Source organism: Cyprinus carpio, chromosome B21 (assembly GCF_018340385.1).
Source record: "Cyprinus carpio isolate SPL01 chromosome B21, ASM1834038v1, whole genome shotgun sequence".
Taxonomy (NCBI): Eukaryota; Metazoa; Chordata; class Actinopteri; order Cypriniformes; family Cyprinidae; genus Cyprinus; species Cyprinus carpio.
This window is the reverse complement of record NC_056617.1, coordinates 5,412,788-5,438,063: the sequence shown is the minus strand read 5'-3', so window position 1 is coordinate 5,438,063 and position 25,276 is coordinate 5,412,788. Positions and strand designations below refer to the sequence as shown.

Here is a 25,276-nt window from a genome sequence, read left to right as displayed (position 1 = left end):
CCCAGAAAAATTAAACAACAGCTTAAATGACAAAAAGAGATTTTGTGCGGTTCCACAAAAGGACTCTGGCAAGGTCAAAACCCCGAACGTCCAATGGAGTTGTCATCTCGAGCTCGCATAAGACCTCAGCATTGCACCTGAATTTATTTTTAAAAGAGAAAGGGGAGAAAAGAAGAGATTGAAAAGAGTCTTTGTAGTCTTTGACCTTCGTGGCCTTTCCACCAACATGACTATTATTCAATTTATGTTGAATAAAATTATAATCTGGGATAAAAGATGAATTGAAGAAGGGGAAAAAAGAATAGGAATGATAATTAAGAAAAAAAATGCTTTCATACTGGCCACACTTTACATCTTAAGTGCACTACATTAAAAGTGAGATTAGTTAATTGACAGCTTGTATAAAAATTATTATTCCTAACCTTGTATATACTTGTTTATATACTAAACACTGTTGCTGTAGTGTGCTTGTGTGTTGAAGTGTAAGAAAATTAACACACGCACATGTGTGTGTGTGTGTGTGTGTGAACATGGTGGTCTCTCCTCTTATCTGTCCTTCACCCACACACACTTTCTCTACACCACACTTCTGAAGATTGTTTCTCAAATACACACACTTACACATGTCAAGTGTGTTAAGTATGTAGGTCTAGAACAGCTTGATTGTGCCTATCCATCATGTATGCGTCATAAATTGAAAGAATGAAGTTACGTTCTATATTGAAAGAATGCTGTTTGTTTAGTAATACACAGAGTGAAAACTGAATATTCGATCTGACCCTTATAAATGTATTAGTTTTGTTTATGTAACCTAGTCAGGTTGATTCACACACAATAAATAACATTTTTGACTCGAATAAAGACAGCGCATTTAGAGATTTCCACATCATTTGTAGAAGATTAGATAGATCGATAGATACATCGATAGATAGATAGATAGATAGATAGATAGATAGATAGATAGATAGATAGATAGATAGATAGATAGATAGATAGATAGATAGATAGATAGATAGATAGATAGACAGACATACAGATAGACGGATAGACAGATAGACAGATAGATAGATAGATAGATAGATAGATAGATAGATAGATAGATAGATAGATAGATAGATAGATAGATAGACAGACAGACATACAGATAGATAGATAGATAGATGGATAGATGGATAGATAGATAGATATTCTTATCTTATTCTTATTCTGTTTGTGAGTGTGGCATTGGGCATTGGCATCGGCCCTGAGCTCTGTGCTGCAATGACGTAAAAATGCTTCACCCTGAGACCCTCGAAACCTTGAGCATGTTACACAGATTATTTCAAACGCTCTAATTCACGTACAAAAAAAAAACAAAAAAAACACAGCAAACCATATAACTAACTCTGACTGGGGGCCTTATTAAAACAGCCACGTGTGCATGTGTGTATAGTGTGTGAAGGTCTCTGTGTGTTTTAGTTTCTTATCTGAGCCATCGGGAGTATTTCGAATGTTCAGCTCAGATAAAATTACTCATGTCAGAGTGAACCTGTGAGACTGCATATGTGTGTTTAACACAGATGACAAAAATGTGTTATTTATGAAAGAGAGATGTTTAGAATTAGCTAATGAGCTGTTCTGGTTCCCTGTTCAGTAGACTAAAACAATAAGCCATAAGAGGCCATGTGTTACAGTGATTTTTACTGTGTTAAATAAAAGCCTTATATGTAGTAAAAATCAGTGTAACTCACAGACAGAATAATCTATTGCCACAAAATTAGCTGCAAAGGCAATATCATGTTCATTAATGTTCCATAAATAGTTTTGTTGTTGTTAATAATTAGAGGAAGAATTATTTATTCTAACAAGGTAGCTAGGCTATATAGATGTTGGCCAACTGTAGGAATAAATATTATTTTTGTGGCAGTCAGCAACATCATATTTTGCCACCGAAACTCTATCTATGCATGTAACAGAATCACATCATAAAATATTAGATTTGAAATAAGTTGCAAGAAATGAACACTGGCTGGCTGAGGAAACAATTAGTTGGTAAAGTATTTTCAAAAACATATAAACGTTTATATTTGATATAGCTACTAGAAGAAGCTCTGCATTTTCATTCATTAGAAAACCGTAATCAAACAATTGACAACAACAAAAGCACTCACTCTTGGCTAGATAACTATAGATTTGATACGCCATCTAAAGCTGAACGTTTTAACATAACCTTGGGGTAAAAAAGAAACTATAACCTATATACACATACAAATTTGGCCAATGTAAGAATGTTTGTCCTTTGAAAATGTAATTTAGTTAGCTACTGGTCTGTTGAGCTATGAGGGATAATTAAACATACTGTATTTACAAATAATATACTTCAGCATAACACGCCTACTTTATGTATTATAATGTTTAATGCAAACAGTGCAAAATTACAGGGACTTAATCAATTTCGTATATTTTTAAGATATGAAACTTCATGTAGGCTAGTTGGTAAAAGCAAGTTTTTACAGAGAGAATCAGTCACCAAAATGTCCTATGAGATCATGTAGGAAATAAATTAAGTTCAGAATGGAGTAAGAGAAATGGGAAGTTAAGTTACAAGAATGGAGTGAGAGAAATAGGAAGGAGAGTTTTGCCCTCCCATAGGAAGGGGCGGAGCCTGACACAGGAAACAGGATCTTCACTTAGAACTCACACAGGAGTCTATTATACAGTATGATGATTCAGGATATCTGACTCTCTAAGTTTGCTAAATATGTTGTATTGTTTGTTTTTGCCAAAATACTCAATCATAACAGATTGTAATGGAGAAAAGGAGAGAGAGAGAGGAAAGAAAACTGAATGAAAAGTGAACAAGGTCATGGGCATCTAAATTAGTTCAAGTGGACACTCAAAAATTCTGCTCACAAGTCAAAAAGAAACAAAGACAGGCTTCTATATTCAGCATTTAATGGCAACTCTGCAAGTTTTGACATCTGAGATTTACACAATTTATATTAATAAAGTTTTTCTCTCTCTGCAATGGCCAGTCTTCCTGTAATTTTTCTTAGGCTTTATTCTCAGTTCATGAAGATAATATAAGGGGTCAGATAAATCAGACCCATATAGTTCTAAGGAAATTAGTGGTATCAGAGAGCAAAGTTACTTCATCCACTTTTATTGACTGGATCTCTATCCATCAGGGTATTTAGTCACTACTATTCCCTTACTATGTGCAAATATAACTTCACTTCTTGATGATGCTGATAGAGTGCAATTGCCTGCTGACATTTTCAGCGGCCTTGGCTCTGGAAGTGTTTTTTTTCCCCAGTTATAAGCCATAAACCAAACCAACCAGCTATGAGGTGAATCACAAATATACTTTTTAAGAATTATTTTTGGTGTTTTGCCTTTTATTATGATATGACAGTGTAGAGCAGACAGGAAGCGAAGTGAAAATGAGAGAGATGGTGGGATCTGGAAAGATCCTTGAGCTGGGACACCCGTAATGCAATGGTGTTTTATGTTGGCACACTTTTTTTTTTTTTTAAATAAAAGGCAAAGTGAGTGACTTTAATGTGTGCAAGAACTGTCTCATAAAGCATTGTGATGGATATAGCAGTGGAGATGCTGAGTTTGTCTGTTTTGATTGAGTTTTACTGACTGTACAAAAATACAGGCTGTGGTTCCTTCATGTATATATTCACTAACACAGTATATAGGACATAAGGATACTAGCTGCAAGCCAGCAGATGACTTATCAAAGCACTTGATCCTTTACTAACATAAAAATGTTACTGACCAATCCTGTATTAGTATGTTCACAAAGTTTGACTGGAGGTGGTTTTGGGGGAGGGGCATTCTTGTTTTAGAGACCATTTGATTGGACAAATATCTGTGTAGTGCAGGATGAGTCATCAATAATTTTGACCTGTTATAATGTGTTGTGTGTATCGACTAGTGAAATTTGTCAACGTTTAGCACAAAGATGGCCTTAAACCGAATACATATTGACTAAAAACAGTCATTAAGCATGCTACTTTAGATCTGCAAGGCCACAGAACCAGAAACACAAGAAATTAGAGCACCATAGAGAAGATCAAACAGAGACACTGATGATAAATCAACACACAGAGACATGTTTATCAGGCCTTCTTTATGAAACGAAAATAAGTATAAACTGTAAACATTCAAATGCAGAGAAGAAAAATACCACGATGAACAATGAATATCAAGAAAGACAAACAGCTGAGCGACACAGTCTTCTTGCCGCCCGGTCTTTATGTCATCAACTACACAGGCACTTCAAGGTCTCAGACGGTAACAAAACAGAGAGAATCATGGCGTGCACAAAGAAAATGATTACCCCCCTTCTTCAGAGCGACCCTCGCATGCAATCTGCAAGCACACCGCTATATTTTACCCTCTCATTGTCTGCGCTGAGGCACAAACAGATATGTAAACTTTCAAAGAAAGAATGGAAGGTTAAAACCACATGAAATTCTTCCAATGTTTAGTAATATTTGGAATGCTCCATCAAACTCAACCCTCATCAGGTAAATCAACCTTCCTGAGAAATGGCTCCTCTGGTAACAGCTCAAACACATAATAACATGTTCAAAAACAGGAGTAAAAATGAACAAAACATTAAAAGGAGGAATAACATTTCCAACAAATCTACAACTACGGCAAAATACAAACACATAAACCCTGTTCGAACATTCACACTTCCTTGAAGACACATGTGAGAGGAAATCACACATGTAACACACACACACACCTGGGATGAAGAGTGTGCTTATTGCATTTCATTACTCCGGCGACTGGCTCAAATGTTACCGGAAGTCTCCATCCTGAAAAAATTATGGTCAACAGCACGTATACTGTGGCACACTCAGCTTTGGTACTCAAACTTGTGAGCTGCAGATGATCATTTTGACTATTTAAATCCCTATAGCTCAAATGTAGCTATCATCTCAATAAGAGACATTGTTTTTTGAATGAAATTCAGCACCTTGGCATCTTCACTATTTTATCAGGCATATTTTATCAGTGACATCCTGCAACACAAGGACATTTCATATCATAGCTAGACGCTGCATAATTCAACAATGGATTGCAGTGTGCTCATTTCTGGATTTTCTTTTCATTTTGATCATTAACACAATGGTCAAAGAGTTTTTTCCTTCAAACGTCATGTTCCTTTGCAGGCATCTTGAAATCTAATTTGGTAGATCGCTACTTCGAATTCACATACAAATCTGTCGAGAGTTTTACATTCAACTTTGTCATGTAATAAATACATTGGGCGGAAAAAAGAAAAATAGCTAGTTGGAGGCGTGGCTTATGTCTTGGAGGTGGAGCTGCTGGTTAGCCAGGGGTTTTGATTGGTTGTGCAGGAGTACAGTACCGCCTTAAACAGCAGAGGGAGCTGCTCCAGTGGAACGGCCATCATCTTACCTGTAACCAACAATGAGGTCATTAGCAGAGGTACATTTTGATTGGCTAACTGTCGCATATCCAAACAGAATCATCAAATATATGCGCAACGAGATTTTAAAAGACAATAATGCATCTCTATGAAATACTTCACACCAGGTCTGAAATACTGTGTTGCAATGAACCTAATGTGAGGCTAAAATGTTTTTAGGTTTTCTGCTAAATGCTGGAATTATGCAGTGAACATCTTTATTTGTGTGCAAATAAATTTGGAACAAAATGGGGTTGAGTTGAGTGAACTGTTGCTTTAAAACACACCACTGTTCAAAAATTTGCTCTTATGCTCACCAAGGCTGCATTTACTGAAGTAGAAATACAGTAAAAACTGTTACTTTAAACAGTAAAATACAGTTTAAAGTAACAGTTTTCTATTTGAATATACTTTTAATTGTAATTTATTTCTGTACTACAAAGCTGCATTTTCAGCATCTTCACTCCAGTCTTCAGCATCACATGATCCTTCAGAAATCATTCTAATATGCTGATTTGCTGCTCATGAAACATTTCTTTTATTATCAAGGTTGAAAAGTTGTGCAAAACTGTGATTTATTTTTTAAGTAATCTTTTTATTAAACATTTTATTTAAAAAAAAAAAACATTATAAATGTCACTTCTGATCAATTTAATGCATCCTTGCTGAATAAAAGTATTTATTTCTATTTATATACTACTCTATTACATTTTATAATTTCTATTTTGAACAATTTAAGAAAAATTCATCTTTTTGGGTTCATTCACTCTCTCCCGTAATCTCCATCCAGTATTACACAGATACACACCTGAAATGTGGCGTATTTCAGAAAGGCAGGTGATGATTTCAGAGAAGCGTTTGGGTCGGCGAGGGTGGAATCGTTCTGTCAGGTCACGACACACGGACCAGTAACGTTCACTTATCTGTTCCAGCGTGGATGTGTTGCACAAACCTGTCATATCTGCAACACACACACACACACTCAAATTACACACATCTGCTAAGGCCCCAAAGATCTCAGTTAGTGTCTGTGTGTGTTACCTTGATTGAGCAGGGTGATGGTCTTTAAGCAGCTGTACTCCTCATTGCTGATATTTAGTTGCTGAAACTTACGGAAGAGAAAATTTAAACTCTCCATGACCTCCATAGCATCCTCACCAAACCTGCATACACACATGTATACATTCATAAATATTTTGGACCAATGAGATTTCATGGTGGGTGGAGTTACTGTGCATTACTGATCATTATCGTTCATACCCCTGCAGTGTCAGGCTGGACGGTGTGTACTGGTGTGTGATGTTGGCCAGTTCTCCCAGTATCTGTCCGCTGTGTACTGTGAGCGAGGAGAGCAGGATGAGCTGATGCCAGGAAGCCCCCAGTAAACGAGTGCAGTCTTTGATGGACAGATCACTGTAGAAAGGTAAACGCTTCAGCCAGACAATCTGTCTAAATAACAGCTCATCAGCTATACGGCACAGCAGAGCCAACAGCTCCGACTGAGTCACGTTATACCTGAAAAAATGACAGAAAGCGAGAATCTTCGAATTAAACAGGCTGGTTTTGACAGTAAAGAGCAATAAAAAAAACTATTTGACGAATATATTTAGGGATGGGCAATATAGCAAGATTATAGATAGAAAAATTATTTGTTATTAAAGGGATACTCCACCCCAAAATGAACATTTTGTCATTAATCACTCACCCCCATGTCATTCCAAACCCGTAAAAGCTCCGTTCAACTTCGGAACACAATTTAAGATATTTTGGATGAAAACCTGGAGGCCTGTGACTGTCCCATTGACTGCCAAGTAAATAACAGTGTCAAGGTTTGAAAGAAAACAGCGCATCCTTGTGGCACGGATGATATAGAAGAGCATACGCAGCATACGGTGATATGGAGAGACACAGAGGAGACTGTTGACAAAGGAATTGTTGAATAAAGTCGTTACTTTTGTTTTCTTTGCTTACAAAAAGTGTTCCTGTCGCTTCATATAACCCAGATTGCACGTCTGATGGCAGATGGAGTATTCTGACGATGACTTTCATATCTTTTATGGACCTTGGCACTGTTATTTACTTGGCAGTCTATGGGACAGTCTCAAGCCTCCAGGTTTTCATCCAAAATATCATAAAATGTGTTCCGAAGACGAACAGAGCTTTTACGGGTTTGGAACAACATGGGGGTAAATGATTAATGACAAAATTTTCATTTTGGGGTGGAGTATCCCTTTAAATATCACAAAGTTTTATAAAATTAAAATGTTAAATAATAAATGTGTAGTGAGCAGCAAATCAACATATTATAAAGATTCTGAGGGATCATGTGACACTGAAGACTGGAGTAATGACTGATGAAAGTTCAGCTTTACCATCACCGGAATAAATGCATTTTAAAATACAGTTTATTAGAAAACAGTAACTAATATTTCCGACATTACTGTTTTTTTCTGTAACAAATGCAGCCATGATAAATACAAGTGACTTTTTTCAACAGCATTAAATGTCAGACTAAAAATATAAACACTACTTTTTAACAGTATTGTACATATTTTTGCTAAAATATTTTTAAATATAAAAAGCCATCCATAAGCTTCTGGGAATATTTAAACATAAATAAATGCATTTGTGTTTTGAACAATTAATTAAAACATGATTCACAGAAATAAATCAAACTTACCAAGCATTAAAATAAATTATTCTATTAACCCTTAAAATTGCAAGTAAAAATAAAATAAGAAAAAAAAAAACCTCAGAAAATTTATTTATTGCTATTTTCCTACACATTAGGCAACCAATGTGCTTCCAATATTCAAAACATTGCTTTTATTTTCAATTTCACTCTTCGTATCATCCATTAGTAGTAGTAGTTATTTATTTTTTATCACCATGTCTGCATCTAAGACATCTTCATGGCAAAAACTTAGTTATACAAAAAAGTTACAAAGACCAAGCAAACCCAAAATATATTTAAATGATAAACATTTTAAAATCTTTTCTGGTAAGCTTTTACTAAAGAAGTCATATCACCCATTAAAAAAAATAAATAAAAACATATCAGCATTTAGCTCAAGGTCAGTTTAATTTTCACGAAAAGCTCCCATGTTACATTTAGATAAAGATGATGCCAGAGTTTTTCAGGTCTTGACCATTAAACCTACAACTAACACAGATTTTTGGACACTTAATGGTCAAGTAAGTGTGTAAATCCCCACAATATTGCTTCTTTTAACAAAAATCACCACAAATGTATTGTAAATATGCAATATATTGTCCAGACTTAGATATGTCCCCTTAGAAAAAGTCAAATGCAACACAAAAGTCATGTTTGATATTTAATTCTGTGTGTATCTTACCCCTCTTCTATGATCATGGGTGTAGCGAGAGGTGTGAGGTCTTCAGCAGCCAGCAGCTGGGCTGTCAGTGTGTGTGACTGCGTCTTCAGTGTGCGGCCAGTAGAGGGTGGTACAGGATATTTACACAACAGGAAAGAGTGTGTTAGCTGAGGACTGCTGCACTGATCTCTACAGGACACAGAGCATGTGCTCACATCCACAGAACGGCTGCAAAGAAAGAACCAGAAAGGAAATTATACATCATACATGCCATATATGCAAAGCAATCGTAGTATATAAAACAGAATTTGATATAAAAGCCACAAATCAACATGAAATAGCTTTTACAACAGTATCATTTTAGTAGCAGTCCTTATTAATATTTTTATTTTCTCTTTAATATTACATTTTATTTAAGTTTAGTAACTTTATTGTGTCTTTTTACTATTTTTATTTTATTTTATTTTAATATGTCTATATAATATTTATTAGGTTTTCAAAAATATATTTATTATTTTTTGTTTATTTAATTATTAGTTGTTTATTTAGTTAATTTAGAACTTCAACTTAAACTAAACAAAAATGGGAAATGTTGCCTTGGCAATTAGATAAAAAAAAAAAGATTTTATTTCAGTCAACCTTTATTTAAAGCTACTTTTTTTTTAGTTAACAATAATAACTTAATAATAATAACATTGATTTTGAAACCTTTTTTTTTCTTTGTGAAAGTGAATTAAGATAGATGAAATTTGGAGTGTTTCTTTGTTGTTTCGACTCTGCTTCTGTGGTTGTAGTATATGATACTGCATTTATTAAATTTTTATGAAAGATTATGAAATACAAAAAAAACATTCTGTCTTTGGAATAACATGCACAATACATTACAATATATATATATATATATAAAAAGGTAAAATAATAGCATCAGTTTTGAGCGTTTCTTTATCCCTTTTCCACTTTTTTGGCCACGTTTGTTATAGCATGAGGTTATAGCATGAACACAAATATTACCTTTTTTTGAAAGGTTATGAAAAAAAAAACATTTGTGTCTTTACAATGACATGCACAATAAATCAATTAATAAAAAAAAATGAATACTGTAGAATCAATTTTTATCATTTCTTTATCTTGTTTCAACTCTTTGTTCATGTTTGTTATAGCATGTTGTTTGTTCCACAACCCAAATATGACTTTTTTTTTTTAATGGTCTTTGCAATGACATGCACAACAAATCAATTAATAAAAAAATATTAATAGCATCAATTCTGAGCATGTCTTTATTTTGTTTCAACTCTTTGCTAATGTTTGTTATAGCATGTGGTCATTCCACAACACAAATATGATTTTTTTATGAAAAAAAACATTGTATTTACAATAACATGCACAATAAATCAACGAATTAAAAAATATTAAAAGCATCAATTTTGAGCGTTTCTTTATCTTGTTTCCACTTTTTGCTCGTGTTTGTAGTACGTGGTTCGTTCCACAACACAAACATCTCCTAATTCAATTTAATCAAAACCATTTGTCCCTGCACATGAAAAGGACAGACGCAGGTCAGCCCGTCCGTGTGTAAACGCACTGAACATCTCATTCGGGTCACACCTGGTTGACAGCGTGGAAAAAGATAAGGTCTGACCGCCCTCTGAGATACTGTTGCCAGGTGAACTGTGGTTACTGTAGCCGTGTCTCCACGAATCTGATAGTTCAGCTCCTTCTTTAAACTCCTGGCCAGACATGATTCGTTCGATCTCCTCCAGAGAGATCTACTCAAAGAGAAATAGAGAAAATCAACGATGAATGCAAGCCATAGACAGCAAGCAGAACGTCAGTGGGAAATAAAGGATGGAGACTGGTCAATAGTGGAGCGGTTCATTGTGAATAAAGCTGAAATTGAACATGAAGAACTCATGTACTCGTACAAATTATTTTGGATGTTTTAAGTCCGTCAATAATAGACAAAATCAATAGCAACAGAGGTGTCTGGATATTATTTGCTACTGTATGTACATGCTTTTAAGAAAGAGAGAAAGGGAGAGAGAAGGAGAGGGTTTCTGTTTATATCAAAGAACAATTGATCTCCTTAATTTGTGGCCTTCACAATCTCCCTCAGCTCTCGAAGGAAACTCATAAATGAGACGCGAGCGAGAAGCACTTCAGGTTCAATTCTGTGGGAATGTGCTGAGACTGTGTGGAGAAGAATGAACGATTGAATCAATTCAATCTATACAAAACAGGTTTGGGGTATGTAGGATTTTTGAAATGTAAAAAAAAAAAAATCTCTTATGCTCAATGAGGCTGCTTTTATTTGATCAAAAAGAAATTTATTTTAAAATACAGCAATGCTGTGAAATATTATTACAAATTAAAAGACATGTTTCCATTTGAAAATACCTTAAAATGTAATTTATTTCTGTGATGTAAAGCTGGATTTTCAGCATCATTACTCCAGTCTTCAGTGTCACATGATCCTTCAGAAATCATTCTAATATGCTGATTTAATGCTCCAGAAACATTTCTGATTATTATCAATGTTGAAAAGAATTGTGCAACTTTTAAAAGATTTTTGATGAATAGAAAATGAAACAACTGAATTTATTTGAAATAGAAATCTTTTGTAAAATTAAAAATGTTGTTACTGTCACTTTTGATCAATTTAGTCTGACCTTTGCTGAATAAAATATTCTATATATACATATATATATATATATATATACACACACACACACACACACACACACACACAGTATATAGATAGATAGATAGATAGATAGATAGATAATCTATATAATTTAAAAAAAGACTATTTTAAAGCATACAAATTGAATATGGACACTCCATAAAGGAGGTTTTGTCAGATTTAGATTTTCACTTCTGGGGACTAATTTCTCCACAAACTATAGCTATGAAAAAAAACAACAACAACACAAAATTGTCTTACCTGTACAGGTCCAATCATTTTATTCCTCCCTCCTGGCATCCCGTCCTCTCGGATTGCTGAAAGAGAGATAAAAAATGTTACGTTGTGAACTGCATACTTCCATACTACAAATACTCTTTCTACAGTATTTAATGTGCATAGCGTTTTTGTACTAAAAACCTCGATGATTTGTTATTATTTGCCAAAATGTGCACAATACAAGAGAGCACAGCATAAATATTAGATCCAACAATGCAATTCACTCATTGTATGTTCAATCTGATTAATTAACCAAGATTTTTAATGTCTCTTTCTTGACTGATTTCTCAATGGGATTGCCAATTATATATATTTACTAAAAACTAATTTAAAAAAAATTAACCACATTAATATACCTACATGCAATGCATTATACAGTATAACAGCAGGTTGCAAGTATTGCAAATCAAATATTTCCAGAGGGAAGGAAGAGGAAGTTGGTGTCTGATAGAGCAATAAAGACCAACAGCTCCCTCTGGTGCAGACTGCAGGCAAGTACATCAACAGTGTTTGCTATAGGCTAAAGTGTAGAAATTGTCAATTATTTAATGTTTATGTGTGTGAGATAGTTTAGCCCGAAGAAACAGACTGAGAGGGACATCATGCTGTAGATCAAGAAATCTGTTATCAGCGATGCAACCCAGATCTTCTATCTGATTTCTGTGTATTTTTCTGCAGGCATGAATCTGTAGGCCCTGATCTATATCTCTTCATTTACATAATGGAAAAATCAGATATCTGCTTCTAATGAAACGACATCAAAGGGCAGAAGAGAGGGATCGAGTTTAGAGGTAAATAAAATATTAAAAAGTGCATAATCCTTGAACATTTTATTTTTGTGTTTATACAAAAGACATGTGCTACATAATTAGGGTGAAATTGTAATTCTGAATGGATGTGTGTTAAAAAAAAAGGAGAAAGGAAAAGAAAAATAACACAGGTAAAGTTAAGAAAAAGATAAGGCCAAAGAAAAAGATAAAAGAATGTTTTAACTGATTAAGTTTTAAAGTATTATAATATTTTTAGCATCAAAAACTTAAACTAAAAATAAATCATGGTTATTTTTATTTTCTTTTAGACAATGATAATGAGGATTTTAACAAAATAACATTTTCATTTATATATAAATTATACAATTTTTATAATAAATCAGAATTTGAAATATATTACATTATTATATTATATAAATTATTTTAATATTCATATGTTATTAATTCATAACTTATATTTTAGTTAATAAATGTTTTATTTTGATTCCAATTTTCATTTGAATAATAAATAATAATAACCATTTAAACAGGTTTGTCACTGCATTTCTGAAGCACAGGTCTGTATGTAAACATGTTGGATTTACTCAGGACCAATTATGCTGGTTTGAATTATCATCAACTGTGTGTGTGTGTGTGTGTGTGTGTGTGTGTGTGTGTGTGTGTGTGTGTGTGTGTGTGTGTGTGTGTGTGTGTGTGTGTGTGGCTGTGTTTGGCTTGGCTCACCCTTGCGGTTCATTCCCATCTGAAGGCATTTCTGCAGTCTGCAGTACTGACAGCGGTTGCGTTGTTTGCGGGACATCTGGCAGTTCTTGTCTCTGTTGCAGCGGTAGATGCGCTTGTTGCAGATACTGCGTTTGAAGAAGCCCTTACAGCCCTCACAGGAAATGATGCCATAGTGCAGCCCGGACGCCCGGTCACCACAGATCAGACACCAACGCTCACCACCGTCCTCTACAGAGAAAGACATTTAATTACACGCAAATGAAAGAGTGAGGCCTCGTTTTGCCTACTGAAGTTTACATTTCTTAAGTATTTGGGACAAATTATCATTAAAGTCCATAGTAATAAGTATCAGCTTTGTACAAAAGCAATACAAATCAATGGTATGCTATGTCTTTATTTAGATAGGTAAATGTGTATGTGTTAAAGGGTTAGTTCACCCAAATATTAAAATTATGTCATTAATGACTCACCCTCATGTCGTTCCAAACCCGTAAGACCTCCGTTCATCTTCGGAACACAGTATAAGATATTTTAGATTTAGTCAGAGAGCTTTCTGTCCCTCCATTGAGAATGTATGTACGGTATACTGTCCACGTCCAGAAAGGTAATAAAAAACATCTTCAAAGTAGTCCATGTGACATCAGAGGGTCCGTTAGAATTTTTTGAAGCATCGAAAATACATTTTGGTCCAAGAATATCAAAAACTACTACTTTATTCAGCATTGACTTCTCTCCCGGGTCTGTTATGAGCGCGTTCACCTCACATCCGGTTCGCGAACGAATCACTCGATGTAACCGGATCTTCTTGAACCAGTTCACCAAATCGAACTGAATCGTTTGAAACGGTTCGCGTCAACAATAAGCATTAATCCACAAATGACTTAAGCTGTTAACTTTTTTAACATGGCTGACACTCCCTCTGAGTTCAAATAAACCAATATCCCGGAGTAATTCATTTACTCAAACAGTACACTGACTGAACCGAGCCAGATAACGAACGAAACATTGACTCGTTCTCGAGTCAAGAACCGTTTCTGTCGGACACGTCCGATTCGAGAACCGAGGAGCTGATGATACTGCGCATGCGTGATTCAGACTGACACACAGCGCGTCTGAACTGAACTGGTTCTTTTGGTGATTGATTCTGAACCGATTCTGTGCTAATGTTATGAGCGCGGGTAAACCGAAGGCTTGAATCAAGGGCAATCATCGCCAATGAAGTCATTACGTCGAGCGCAAAAGAACTGGTGAACCGTTTTCGGCAACCGGTTTTATTGAACCAAACTGTCCGAAAGAACCGGTTCGCGGAGAAGAACAGAACTTCCCATCACTACCGGTGATCCGAAAACCGATGCAACCGGTTCTTGACTCGAGAACGAGTCAATGTTTCGTTCGTTATCTGGCTCGGTTCAGTCAGTGTACTGTTTGAGTAAATGAATTACTCCGGGATATTGGTTTATTTGAACTCAGAGGGAGTGTCAGCCATGTTAAAAAAGTTAACAGCTTAAGTCATTTGTGGATTAATGCTTATTGTTGACGCGAACCGTTTCAAACGATTCAGTTCGATTTGGTGAACTGGTTCAAGAAGATCCGGTTACATCGAGTGATTCGTTCGCGAACCGGAAGAGAGGTGAACGCGCTCATAACAGACCCGGGAGAGAAGTCAATGCTGAATAAAGTCGTAGTTTTTGATATTTTTGGACCAAAATGTATTTTCGATGCTTCAAAAAATTCTAACGGACCCTCTGATGTCACATGGACTACTTTGAAGATGTATTTATTACCCTTTTGGACGTGGACAGTATACCGTACATACATTCTCAATGGAGGGACTGAAAGCTCTCGGACTAAATCTAAAATATCTTAAACTGTGTTCCGAAGATGAACGGAGGTCTTACGGGTTTGGAACGACATGAGGGTGAGTCATTAATGACATAATTTTAATATTTGGGTGAACTAACCCTTTAAGTTTTGCTGACCATTGGTGACCAGATTTAGTAGATAATCTACTAAATAATACCTTAATTATAATCTAAAAATGTAATTAATGAAAGAAAGAAATACTTGAATGTTAATTGTATAAATAAATAAAAATCATTAATAAAATAAAATACAATCTTAAAATGTAATACAAATAATAAAATAAAACAGTATATAGTAAAAAAAAATTAATTAAAAAAATTAATTACTTAATGTTATTTAATACATTATTATAAATCAAATTGAATTCAGAAAATCTAAACATAAAATACATGACAGTTATACTATGTATTTAATGTTTTTAATGCATTATTAAAATAAAATAGTTATATTAAATTATATAAAAATCTTAAAATGTAAAAAGAAATGAAAAAACACATTAAATATATAAACGAATACGAAAAATACATTAAAATACATTATTTCATGATATTGTAATACATTAAAAATAAAATAAAATGAAATTTACACATCACTTACAATAAGCTTTCCATTGATAAATAAGCATTCCATTGATGCATGGTTTGTTAGGATAGGACAATATCGCAGAGATACAACAATTTGAAAATCTGGAATCTGAGGGTGCAAAAAATAAAATAAAATAAAATGAAAAAAATCATAATATTGAGAAAATCTCCTTAAAAGTTGTCCAAATAAATATCTTAGCAATGCATATCAAAAATGTTGTTTTGATATATTTCCGGTAGGAAATTTACAAAATATCTTGTAAATATTCCAGTATGACTGGTTTTGTGGTCCAGGGTCACATATGCTTTTTTAATATTATTAAAATAAAAATAAAATTATATTTTAGAAAGAGAAAATGTAAAATATATTAAAAGTAATAAAATGTATTATTTTGTTATTTGAATACATAATTTAAATAAATATATTAATAACATGTAAAAAAATAATTACAATATTTTAATACATGAAAAAGATTTTTCTGATATACATATCAGTTCTAAAAAAACTAAGCACTAAGCATCAGTCAATGAGATATAAATATATTCGCAAATATAATCTGACAAAATAAATAACCTTTTCTGTTAATTTTAAGAACAGGAAGACAATAATGACACACAGCTATCTCTGTGACAACTGATAGTAGGTTAATCTGAGTTTACTGAGCTGCTGAAATCATTGGAATCACAAACTTATAAAGTTAAATAAAGTTCTTATCTAAATCTCAGCGCAACAGACAGCAGAATTACACGACTACAGTGACATACGCAAACGCCAGGAATCTTCTGCAGTCTCACTGTGCGTTTGAGATGACTTACAGCATCATGCGGCGTGACCCAGATTTCACTACAAACCAAAGAGACACGGAGCTGGCAGAAAGGGGGATGGGAAACACAGAAGAGTAATAAACAATATTACATGGCCCCACAGTTGAACTGATATTCATACAAACAGTAGTCAAAATTTCCAGGAATATGTGCAATCCCATCCACACAGGGACTTTGCAATGATTCTCTAAATGAATCCACGATAGTTTTAAGCACCCAAATGAACTGATTCACAGAAATGAATCGGCTAATCTTGACAGATATGTTGGTTGTTCAGAAGTGCTGGTGAACTGTAGGGGGAGTAGATGAGCGGCAGGGTTATGGAAAGGTCTTCTAAAAGCTTGAGTGTCATAAACAGTACGGAAAGCACTCAACCTAACCCTGAACTCTACAGCCATTTTACAACCCTCAAGAAGGCTGTGTGTTGTAAGGGCACAGTATTGTGTGGATTGGGTCAAACACAGGTCAAACTTTACAGCAAACAGGAACTATGGAACACACATTTTTAAAATTGAACAGGGTGACATACATGAAAACACACACACACACATCCACTCTCTCTCAATCCATCTAATGCATCCAATGTAAAAATAAAGGCAATAATAGGATTAAAAACAACAACAACAAAAAAAAAAAAACACCCACAGGCTAAAAAACTGGCATCATCATCATCATGCCACAAAACATTTCATCACATTCTGACAGAGACAGAATGAGGAATAAACAGACCACTCTTTAAAAAGTGGTTGGTCGTAAGTTCACAACCCAGAAATTGGTCACAGGTCTGTTCAGATTCTGACAAGTTTGCACACTAAAATCAGTATATAGTATACAAATTCCAATCAGTTTTGTTTTTCAAAGAATGTTATGGACCAGCAGTTGGACCACTGCAGTTTATGGTCATCCTTAATTGGTTTAAAGTTTGATTTTAAGAAACTGAAATTAAATTAAAGAATTTTAAAATAAACAGGGTTAGAATTCTGATATACATATCAGCATCAGCAAATAAAAAACATATTCGTTGAACAGTCAGTGGGCTATAAATATATGCACATATTTAAACTTTAAAAAACAGTTAAATGTAAATAAAATGAAATTAACCTTACAATTCTACATAGTCAAAGTAAAATCAGTATTTGCTATGTAAATTTAAATCAATTTTGTTTCAGTGTTATTTTAATTTTGCATGCATTTGGACCCGTGAAAATAAAAAACCTACAGTAAATTAAATGAACACCTTTTTTTCAGCAAGGATGCATTAAATTGATCAGAAGTGGCAGTGAAGACATTTATAATGTTATTTCAAATAAATGCTGTTCTTTTGAACTTTATATTCATCAAAGAATTCTGAAAAAAATACTCAGAAATATGAATCAGCACAACCATTTTCAACATTAATAATAATAAAAAATGTTACTTGAGCAAATCAGCATATTAGAATGATTTCTGAAGGATCACGTGACATTGAAGACTGGAGTAATGATGCTGAAAATTCAGCTTCGCATCACAAGAATAAATTATATATTAATTATTTTGTGTGTGTATATATATATATATATATATATATATATATATATATATATATATATATATTCAAAATTATATATTTACATTATATACAAATAAAAAAGTAAATATATTCAAATAAAAAACAGTTCTTTTAAATTTTAATAATATTGAATGATATTACAGTTTTATCAAATAAATGCAACCTTTGTGAGCATAAGAGTGCATGTGCTCATGAGGACATGCACCAGCAAAGCAGTGTATGACTGCATAATGCATTCACATGTAGTTTAAACAAAGCGTGCACAGTGCATACTGCATATAGTATTGAGTAAGCTACTACTCCTCTCTGAACAGGCCTGTGATTCTGCTGATCAGAAGGAACAGGCATTTCACAGTCAGTGTGTAATGATGATGCCGGCCCATCTAGTTCACTTCACAGCACTAAAGGAAACAGCAGGAGCAACATATCCCTTGATTTCCCTGCATCCCTCTGTCATTCTCACTCCACGTCTCTCTATCCCCCGTTCATGCTGTTCTAGATCTGTCAGTGTGCATTACTGCCTCCTACATTCAAAAGCAATGGAAATCACAAGCCTTCTGTGTCTTCTTACTATCTTTTTAAATCACTCACAAATTACCAAACCAGTGAAAACAGAAAGTAATGGCTTTAGAGGAAATTGACCAGAACATCATGATTTTAACCTCAGCCATTAAGTATGAAGACTGAAATAACTGAAGATGATGAAGTGGAGGGTTAAAAATAGACATTTGTTTGTATTGGTTTCTATCAATTGGCTGGAACTGGCAGGTTGACTAAATAACAAGCAAACCATTGCACATGCTAAAATTATAGTGATACTAGTGATAAACTAATCCCAGCTAAAACACAACCAACATTGAATGGACCATATTTACACTTGTAAAAAAAAAAGTGTGCTTAATTGTATTAAATGTGCACTTGTAGTTTACTTGTAATACAATATTAATTAAATAAAAGGCCACTTAAGTGTACTTAAGTGAAGTTAAGCGTACTTAAGCAAATAAACTCCCATGACTATGTTTTAACACACTTAAGTACACTTTTAAAAAGTGCACTTTAAGTGTCAAATTATGTTTTATTGTAAAACATTGTTTTAAATCTTTTGTTGTGCTACACTTATTTTGATGTGCTGATGAAACTACACATATGAAATTAAAGCACATGTACATTTTTGAAAATAATTGATATTACTTTTAATTGCTAAATTTACTAATTAATTACTAAAATGAATTATTTTAATTTCAACTGTAGTCATTTGACATTTAAATAATATTCATTATATTTTATATAGCTAAGGTTTTAAATTGCAACTTCATAATTACAAATAAATACATGACATACAAGTTTCAATAGAAATTGCATTAAAGTATATTTTTGTGTACCATAAATGATTGTCAGTATGTTCGGCAGTACACTTTATTTCAAAGACAACTTTTTCAATTGTGAAATTATATTTAAGGATGTGCAAGTCCTTAAGTGGGTTAAAAATTTTAACTAACAGCATTTAATATACATTTAATAAATACATATTTAATATAAAATGTATAAACTATTGTACATTTTATACATACTATCATAGGTCTAAATTTTTAAATTGTAAATAGCATGCAATTATGTCTGTAAATATAACATTAACATTAAATATAACATTAAATCTTCTGCTGAACACAAATGAAGATATTTTGAAGAATGGTGGTTACCAAACCATCTCTGGTCCCCATAAACTTCCATAGTATTTTTCATTCCATATCATGGAAGTCAATGGCTACCATCAACTGTTTGTTTACCAACATTCTTCAAAATATCTTTTTTTGCGTTTAACAGAAGAAAGAAACTCATAGGGTTTTGGAACAACATGAGGGTGAATAAATGATGGCAGAATTTTCATTTTTGGGTTTGCACTTAAGAATATTTTTTTTAAGTAATTTTCATTAGAAGTACTCAAAGTACAACAAAGTATGTTGAAGTGTACTTCTTCATAAGGGTATATACACTACACAATAATGTTGCTGTAAATTTCATTTTCACACAGTGTAACCTCTTTCTTCTGATAGATAGGAATAAAGGATTTAAACCTGCAGAAGAACCCGGTGTGACCTGATCCAGCATCTAGATCACTGGTCTGTGAGCCCCAGTCTAGATTTTAGATATGCCTGGTTACTTCATATGATCCTATGTATGCGCGTTGACCTAGTTAACACATGTTGAGCGAGAGAGTGGCCATAGGGTTAGGCCCCTAGGGTGTCCAGAACGATTAGGGGCAAACATTTCCATGCAACAAAACCTCACAAACACACAAAAATGTTTTGCAGGTATTAGACACGTGTGTTTTTACTCCCAGTTGAAGGCAGAGCATATCAAACCGCATGATTTAAGCGTACGCTAACTGCCCGATGGCGAAATGTATCCATCTACAACATCTTCTCTATTCGCTTTGATCACTATATCTTTCTTCAATTATTCCCAAGAGTCTCCCGCCTCCAACATCTCTCTCTTTCTGTTTGTCTTTTTTTGTCTGTCTCTCTATCTGTGCAAATGAACCCAGCCTCAGCCAATCGGAGAGCTCCGATTCACAGCATCAGGAATCTCAGCCAATCAGAAGCCAGCACTCAATGCACATGGCCAAATTCATAGCGGCACATCATTTGGGTCATATATAGTTCATCTCAAACAGAATGCACTCACAGTGAGGATGTTAGCTCTGACTCATCCAGCAGTGAATGTGCATGTTTGTTTACCATGGCAGTTTCTTCATGCGAGAGAATTATCATTTAACTCTTTAAACGACAAGCAGCTAGTCTCGTTTATCTGATTAGTGTCAACATGAGGCAAGTTAAGGTAATTATGTCAAGGTAAGACTGTCTTATGCTTCCTCTTCTGATGTATTTGAAGCTATCTCCATCTCTTTGTAAGTTCAGTCGCTCTTTTGTCTGATTCAGTTGGTTCAGCTTAATGCATTGTGACACTGACCCAGTTCTACTAAATACATTTTGCATATGTAAATGACTGCAATGCTAATTAGAATCTAATTATTTTAGTACAAGAAATCAGTGTCTGTACAGTATCAAGAACTATAATGGCACCTTAGTATATACCATGGTACTGAATGATTATCATATATATGAAAACATAAAAAACACTGTAATACCACAGTATTTTGATTTATGGTACTGTTTGGTATATAATCATGTACAAAGGTTTTAGCTTGGTATTTCAATAAATACCATGGTACATAATCAAAGTAAATAGTAATACCATGGTATTTGTAGGACACTCATGATACTTATGAAAACTCATGGTAATACCATTATATTTTGATATATACCATGGTACATAAATTTAAAAACATACTAATACCATGGTACTTTTTATACATACAATAGTACTAAATGGTTATCGTGCACTGTGTTATTTAAAGAGCACTACAAAGAATATCATGGTACATATTAAAAACATGGTAATACCACCGTATTTTAATAAATACAATGGTACTGATTACTTTATTCATGTACCAAGTTATTTCAAATAATATAATTTATTTTAAAGAATATTTGTACAGAAACAAATGACATACTAAAACCATAAAACCTTTATATTTATATTTATATTTATTTTTTGGTAGGTTAGTGTACATTAGAAGATTCTCAAGCAAAAAAATAAAAAAGAAGAATAAATAAATAATAATAATAATAATTTAAAAAAAAATATATGTTGTGTCTCTTCCAAGCTAACAAAAATCAGAGCGCTTTATGATGTATGACTCTGTACGCTTTCCCATTTTTTATTCAAATGAATACCACTAAAGAACATCATACAATAGCAGATGATTACAACCACAATAATAATTATATGCTAAAAAAAAATCTGCATATAATTACACAATCTCCCAGTGCAATCTAACACAGCCGGATATGTGTTTAATCAAACAGCGAATCTAGATAAGATTTAACATATTTAACACTGAGTTTGGGACATACAAAGACACACCTGGTGCATTCTGGGAACATTCAACGCTGTCGGTGAGTTTGGATGCATAAGAAACCATCGACCGTTGGCTGTGCCCTGAAATTACCATATACTACACGTCAACTCTCTCCCAGCAAACCGACCGCAATTTCCTTGTTATTACAGCTGCGATATACATTCATTGATGTCGTTGGGTTTAACATGTGAGTGACTCACTGACCAATGAGTGCAAACTGCAGTAGGAACACTGGAACATCGTCTGGTAAGACATTTCAGACACTACATTTGTGTCCTTCAGACCTAAAACAAAAACTGAACTTTGCAGACAAAACACTGACATACAGATGTCAAATTAGCTGAGAAAATGGCATAAACCTTTCAAACCTTCACTCAACAAGCACAAGAAGGTGTAAAAGGTTTAAGGTAAGCAATGCTGCACTTTTGGTTTTTATTCAAAGGCTCTCTAGGGGTTCAGTATTATTATTGATTTAACTGCACTGAAAATACTGAATAAAAACGAAATGTTTTTGAAACATTCCGTATTGTATAAAACGCTATATAAATAAATGTTACTTGACTAGAATGTTGATCCAAGATGTAGATGAGTTTGTTTCTTCATCTGAACAGATTTGTAGAAATTCAGCATTACATCATTTGCTCACCAATGGATCCTCTGCAGTGAATGGGTGCCGTCAGAATGAGAGTCAAAACAGCTGATGAAAACATCACAATAATCCACAAGTAATCCACGTGACTCCGGTACATCAATTAACATCTTGTGAAGTGAAAAGATGCACGTTTGTAAGAAACAAATCCAACATTAAGACATTTTCAAATTCAAACCATTGCTTTCATCTAAAACGAGTCCACTATCCAGAATGTTGCTTTCTCTAGTGAAGAAAAATTTGAAGAAAACTTCTCAGGAGAGAAATTTGCATGAATCAAGAACGGTTTACAAGCAAAAACAGTTCTAAACAAATATGCTTGTTGACTTTGATGTGACTTTTTCACTGGAGGAAGCTGGAGTGGGGATTACTTGTGGAATATTGTGATGTTTTTATCAACTGTTTGGACTCTCATTCTGACGGCACCCATTCACTGCATAGGATCCACTGGTAAGCAAATTTCTCCAAATCTGTTCTGATGAAGAAACAAACTCATCTAGGGTGGCCTGAGGATGAGTAAATTTAAGCATTTTTTCATTTTTCTGTGAACTATTCCTTTAAGTATTATAGTACTGTAAAAAAAAAAAAAAAAAAAAAAAAAGAAAAAAATAACCCAAACCACCAAAATACTTTTAGCCAATCAGATGCCTAGAATCCCTGCTTGTTTGCATATTGTGCCTGATTGATCTAACTTTGACTCCACTGCCACAGAGAGTGAAGATGATGTCACCTGTGTGGGTGTGTGTGTGTGTGTGTGTGTGTGTGTGTGTGTGTGTGTGTGTGTGTGTGTGTGTGTGTGTGTGTGTGTGTGTGTGTGTGCGCGCAGACTTCTGGAACGCTCTTCTGTCACTTTATGGCTTAATTGGTGTAGCACCCGTACAACCACTCTGTGAGTTACTTACGTGAGAATGGGGGTGCTTGGGTTCGGTGTAGTTCAGGTGGATACCACTAAGGTGCACCTAATGAGTTATAAAACCTTTTGACAATAAAATATTTAGAAATAATGAGACCCAGAGATGTTTTTTAGTCTAGCAAAAATAGGGTAACGCCCTTGTTTAATTGAATAAAAGAATTTGGCAAATAGAATATAAAAGCTTTCCCCAAAATTCAATATTTACGAATATACTAAAATAAATAACCAAAAGATTCCCCAAACACTTAAATAATAACCACTTTAAAATTTAGCTTGAAACCCCAATAGTTTCAATCACACTTGTTACACCAGAATAAGTGGTTCAAAAGTCCCCCTCCCTTAGCTCTTTCTTAACAATCGAGAAATACACAGAGAACTTTACAATAAACAAAATGCGCCGAGTGTCCTGAAACAAGTCTTAGCAAATGCAGTGGTGGGCCCATTCACACACACATTCACACATGTTCCAATTTACTCACGGGTAACATTTTGAACGAAGAAAAAAACGTTGCAGGCCTGTTTTGGTCTTGCAAAAACATTGAGTGCGCTGAACGAACATTGAGTGCGCTGAACGGACACTTGCAAAAAATTGAGAGCGTGGAAAGACTTTGGTCCGGATGATCAGGTGCGGTGCGATTAAACGACAGTTCCGCCCAGCATACGCCCACCGTGGCTAACTATCTCGGCTACCTCCGTTCACGGCTTCCGCTCCTTCTCTCCCGCTCCGTCAGATGGGTCTCCGGCTTCGTTTCTCACTCAGTCTCGCGGCTCACAAAACATCCCGAGTCCGTGGTCCTCTTCTCTGAGCTTTCCGCTCCGTTTAATCGGCTTTGCTCGCACTTTCTAGCGTTCTTTTTTCTTCTCAACGTGCCAGCGTTCCGCGCTCCACCCCAGTCCAGCACGAAGAGAAAAAAAACTTCCAGCACTTTCTCACGTCTCTCCCCAGGTCACGTGTATATACGTCTCTTTCATACCTGCAGCCAAACACTATTGACTATACAGCATGAATACCCAAATTGACCAATAAAAATAGTAACATAAAAACAGTAAAAATAAAATAATAAAAGGCTAACTGCATAAAACCTTTGGAAATATTATTCAGCTAAATAATATAAACTTTAAACTTCAGTTTTAATTACTGTCATGAAATAAAATTACCAAATATTTATTTCCTTTTAATTATGTAAAATGAACTGATATTTCCTTATTTAGAAGTCAGATGGTCCCCTATTATTTATTTAAAGTAAATAAACGTTTACTTTTTTTAATAGTCATATGACTCGTTTTTGAGAGTAAGAGAGATTAATCATAACCCACCCTGTTCCAATTACACTATATACCCAAGTTTACCACTGGGCTACACCCTCCCCCTTCTAGACAGTTTTGATGCCCTCATCAAAATAAACCTTAGAGGACTCTAATAGTCTTAAAGTCAAGGGTAGAGGCCAGATTAGAACAAGTGAAAACACAACGCCATGTGGTGGCACCAGAGAGTTTGACATTGACTGCTTCTGGAGTCTCCGTAGAGTCCACTTCCCACCAACACTCCATGGCTTAGGACTGTCACAGGGGAATCACTGGGCTTGCCAAGTTCATCGTAGCTCAGCTTGACCACTGGACGGGTGACTCTTTTGGGACGCTCAACTTGTTCAATCCCAGCTTGAGTGTCCGGATAGGGGTTGACGGCTGC

General features: G+C 34.5%; 1 protein-coding gene across 1 annotated transcript in view; it reads right to left on the bottom strand.

The window, feature by feature from the left end:
• Window positions 1–3,587: 3,587 nt before the first annotated feature.
• Window positions 3,588–25,276, bottom strand: part of LOC109062687 (nuclear receptor subfamily 6 group A member 1-B) — a 36,057-nt gene continuing 14,368 nt past the window's right edge. The window contains exons 3-10 of the mRNA XM_042748180.1: window positions 13,222–13,449; window positions 11,711–11,766; window positions 10,375–10,535; window positions 8,791–8,997; window positions 6,695–6,949; window positions 6,476–6,597; window positions 6,243–6,395; window positions 3,588–5,424 (exon numbers count right to left, since the gene is read on the bottom strand). Of these exons, the coding sequence (XP_042604114.1) occupies window positions 5,309–5,424; window positions 6,243–6,395; window positions 6,476–6,597; window positions 6,695–6,949; window positions 8,791–8,997; window positions 10,375–10,535; window positions 11,711–11,766; window positions 13,222–13,449 (1,298 nt within the window). The 3' untranslated portion in view covers window positions 3,588–5,308. The remainder of the gene's footprint in view (window positions 5,425–6,242; window positions 6,396–6,475; window positions 6,598–6,694; window positions 6,950–8,790; window positions 8,998–10,374; window positions 10,536–11,710; window positions 11,767–13,221; window positions 13,450–25,276) is intronic.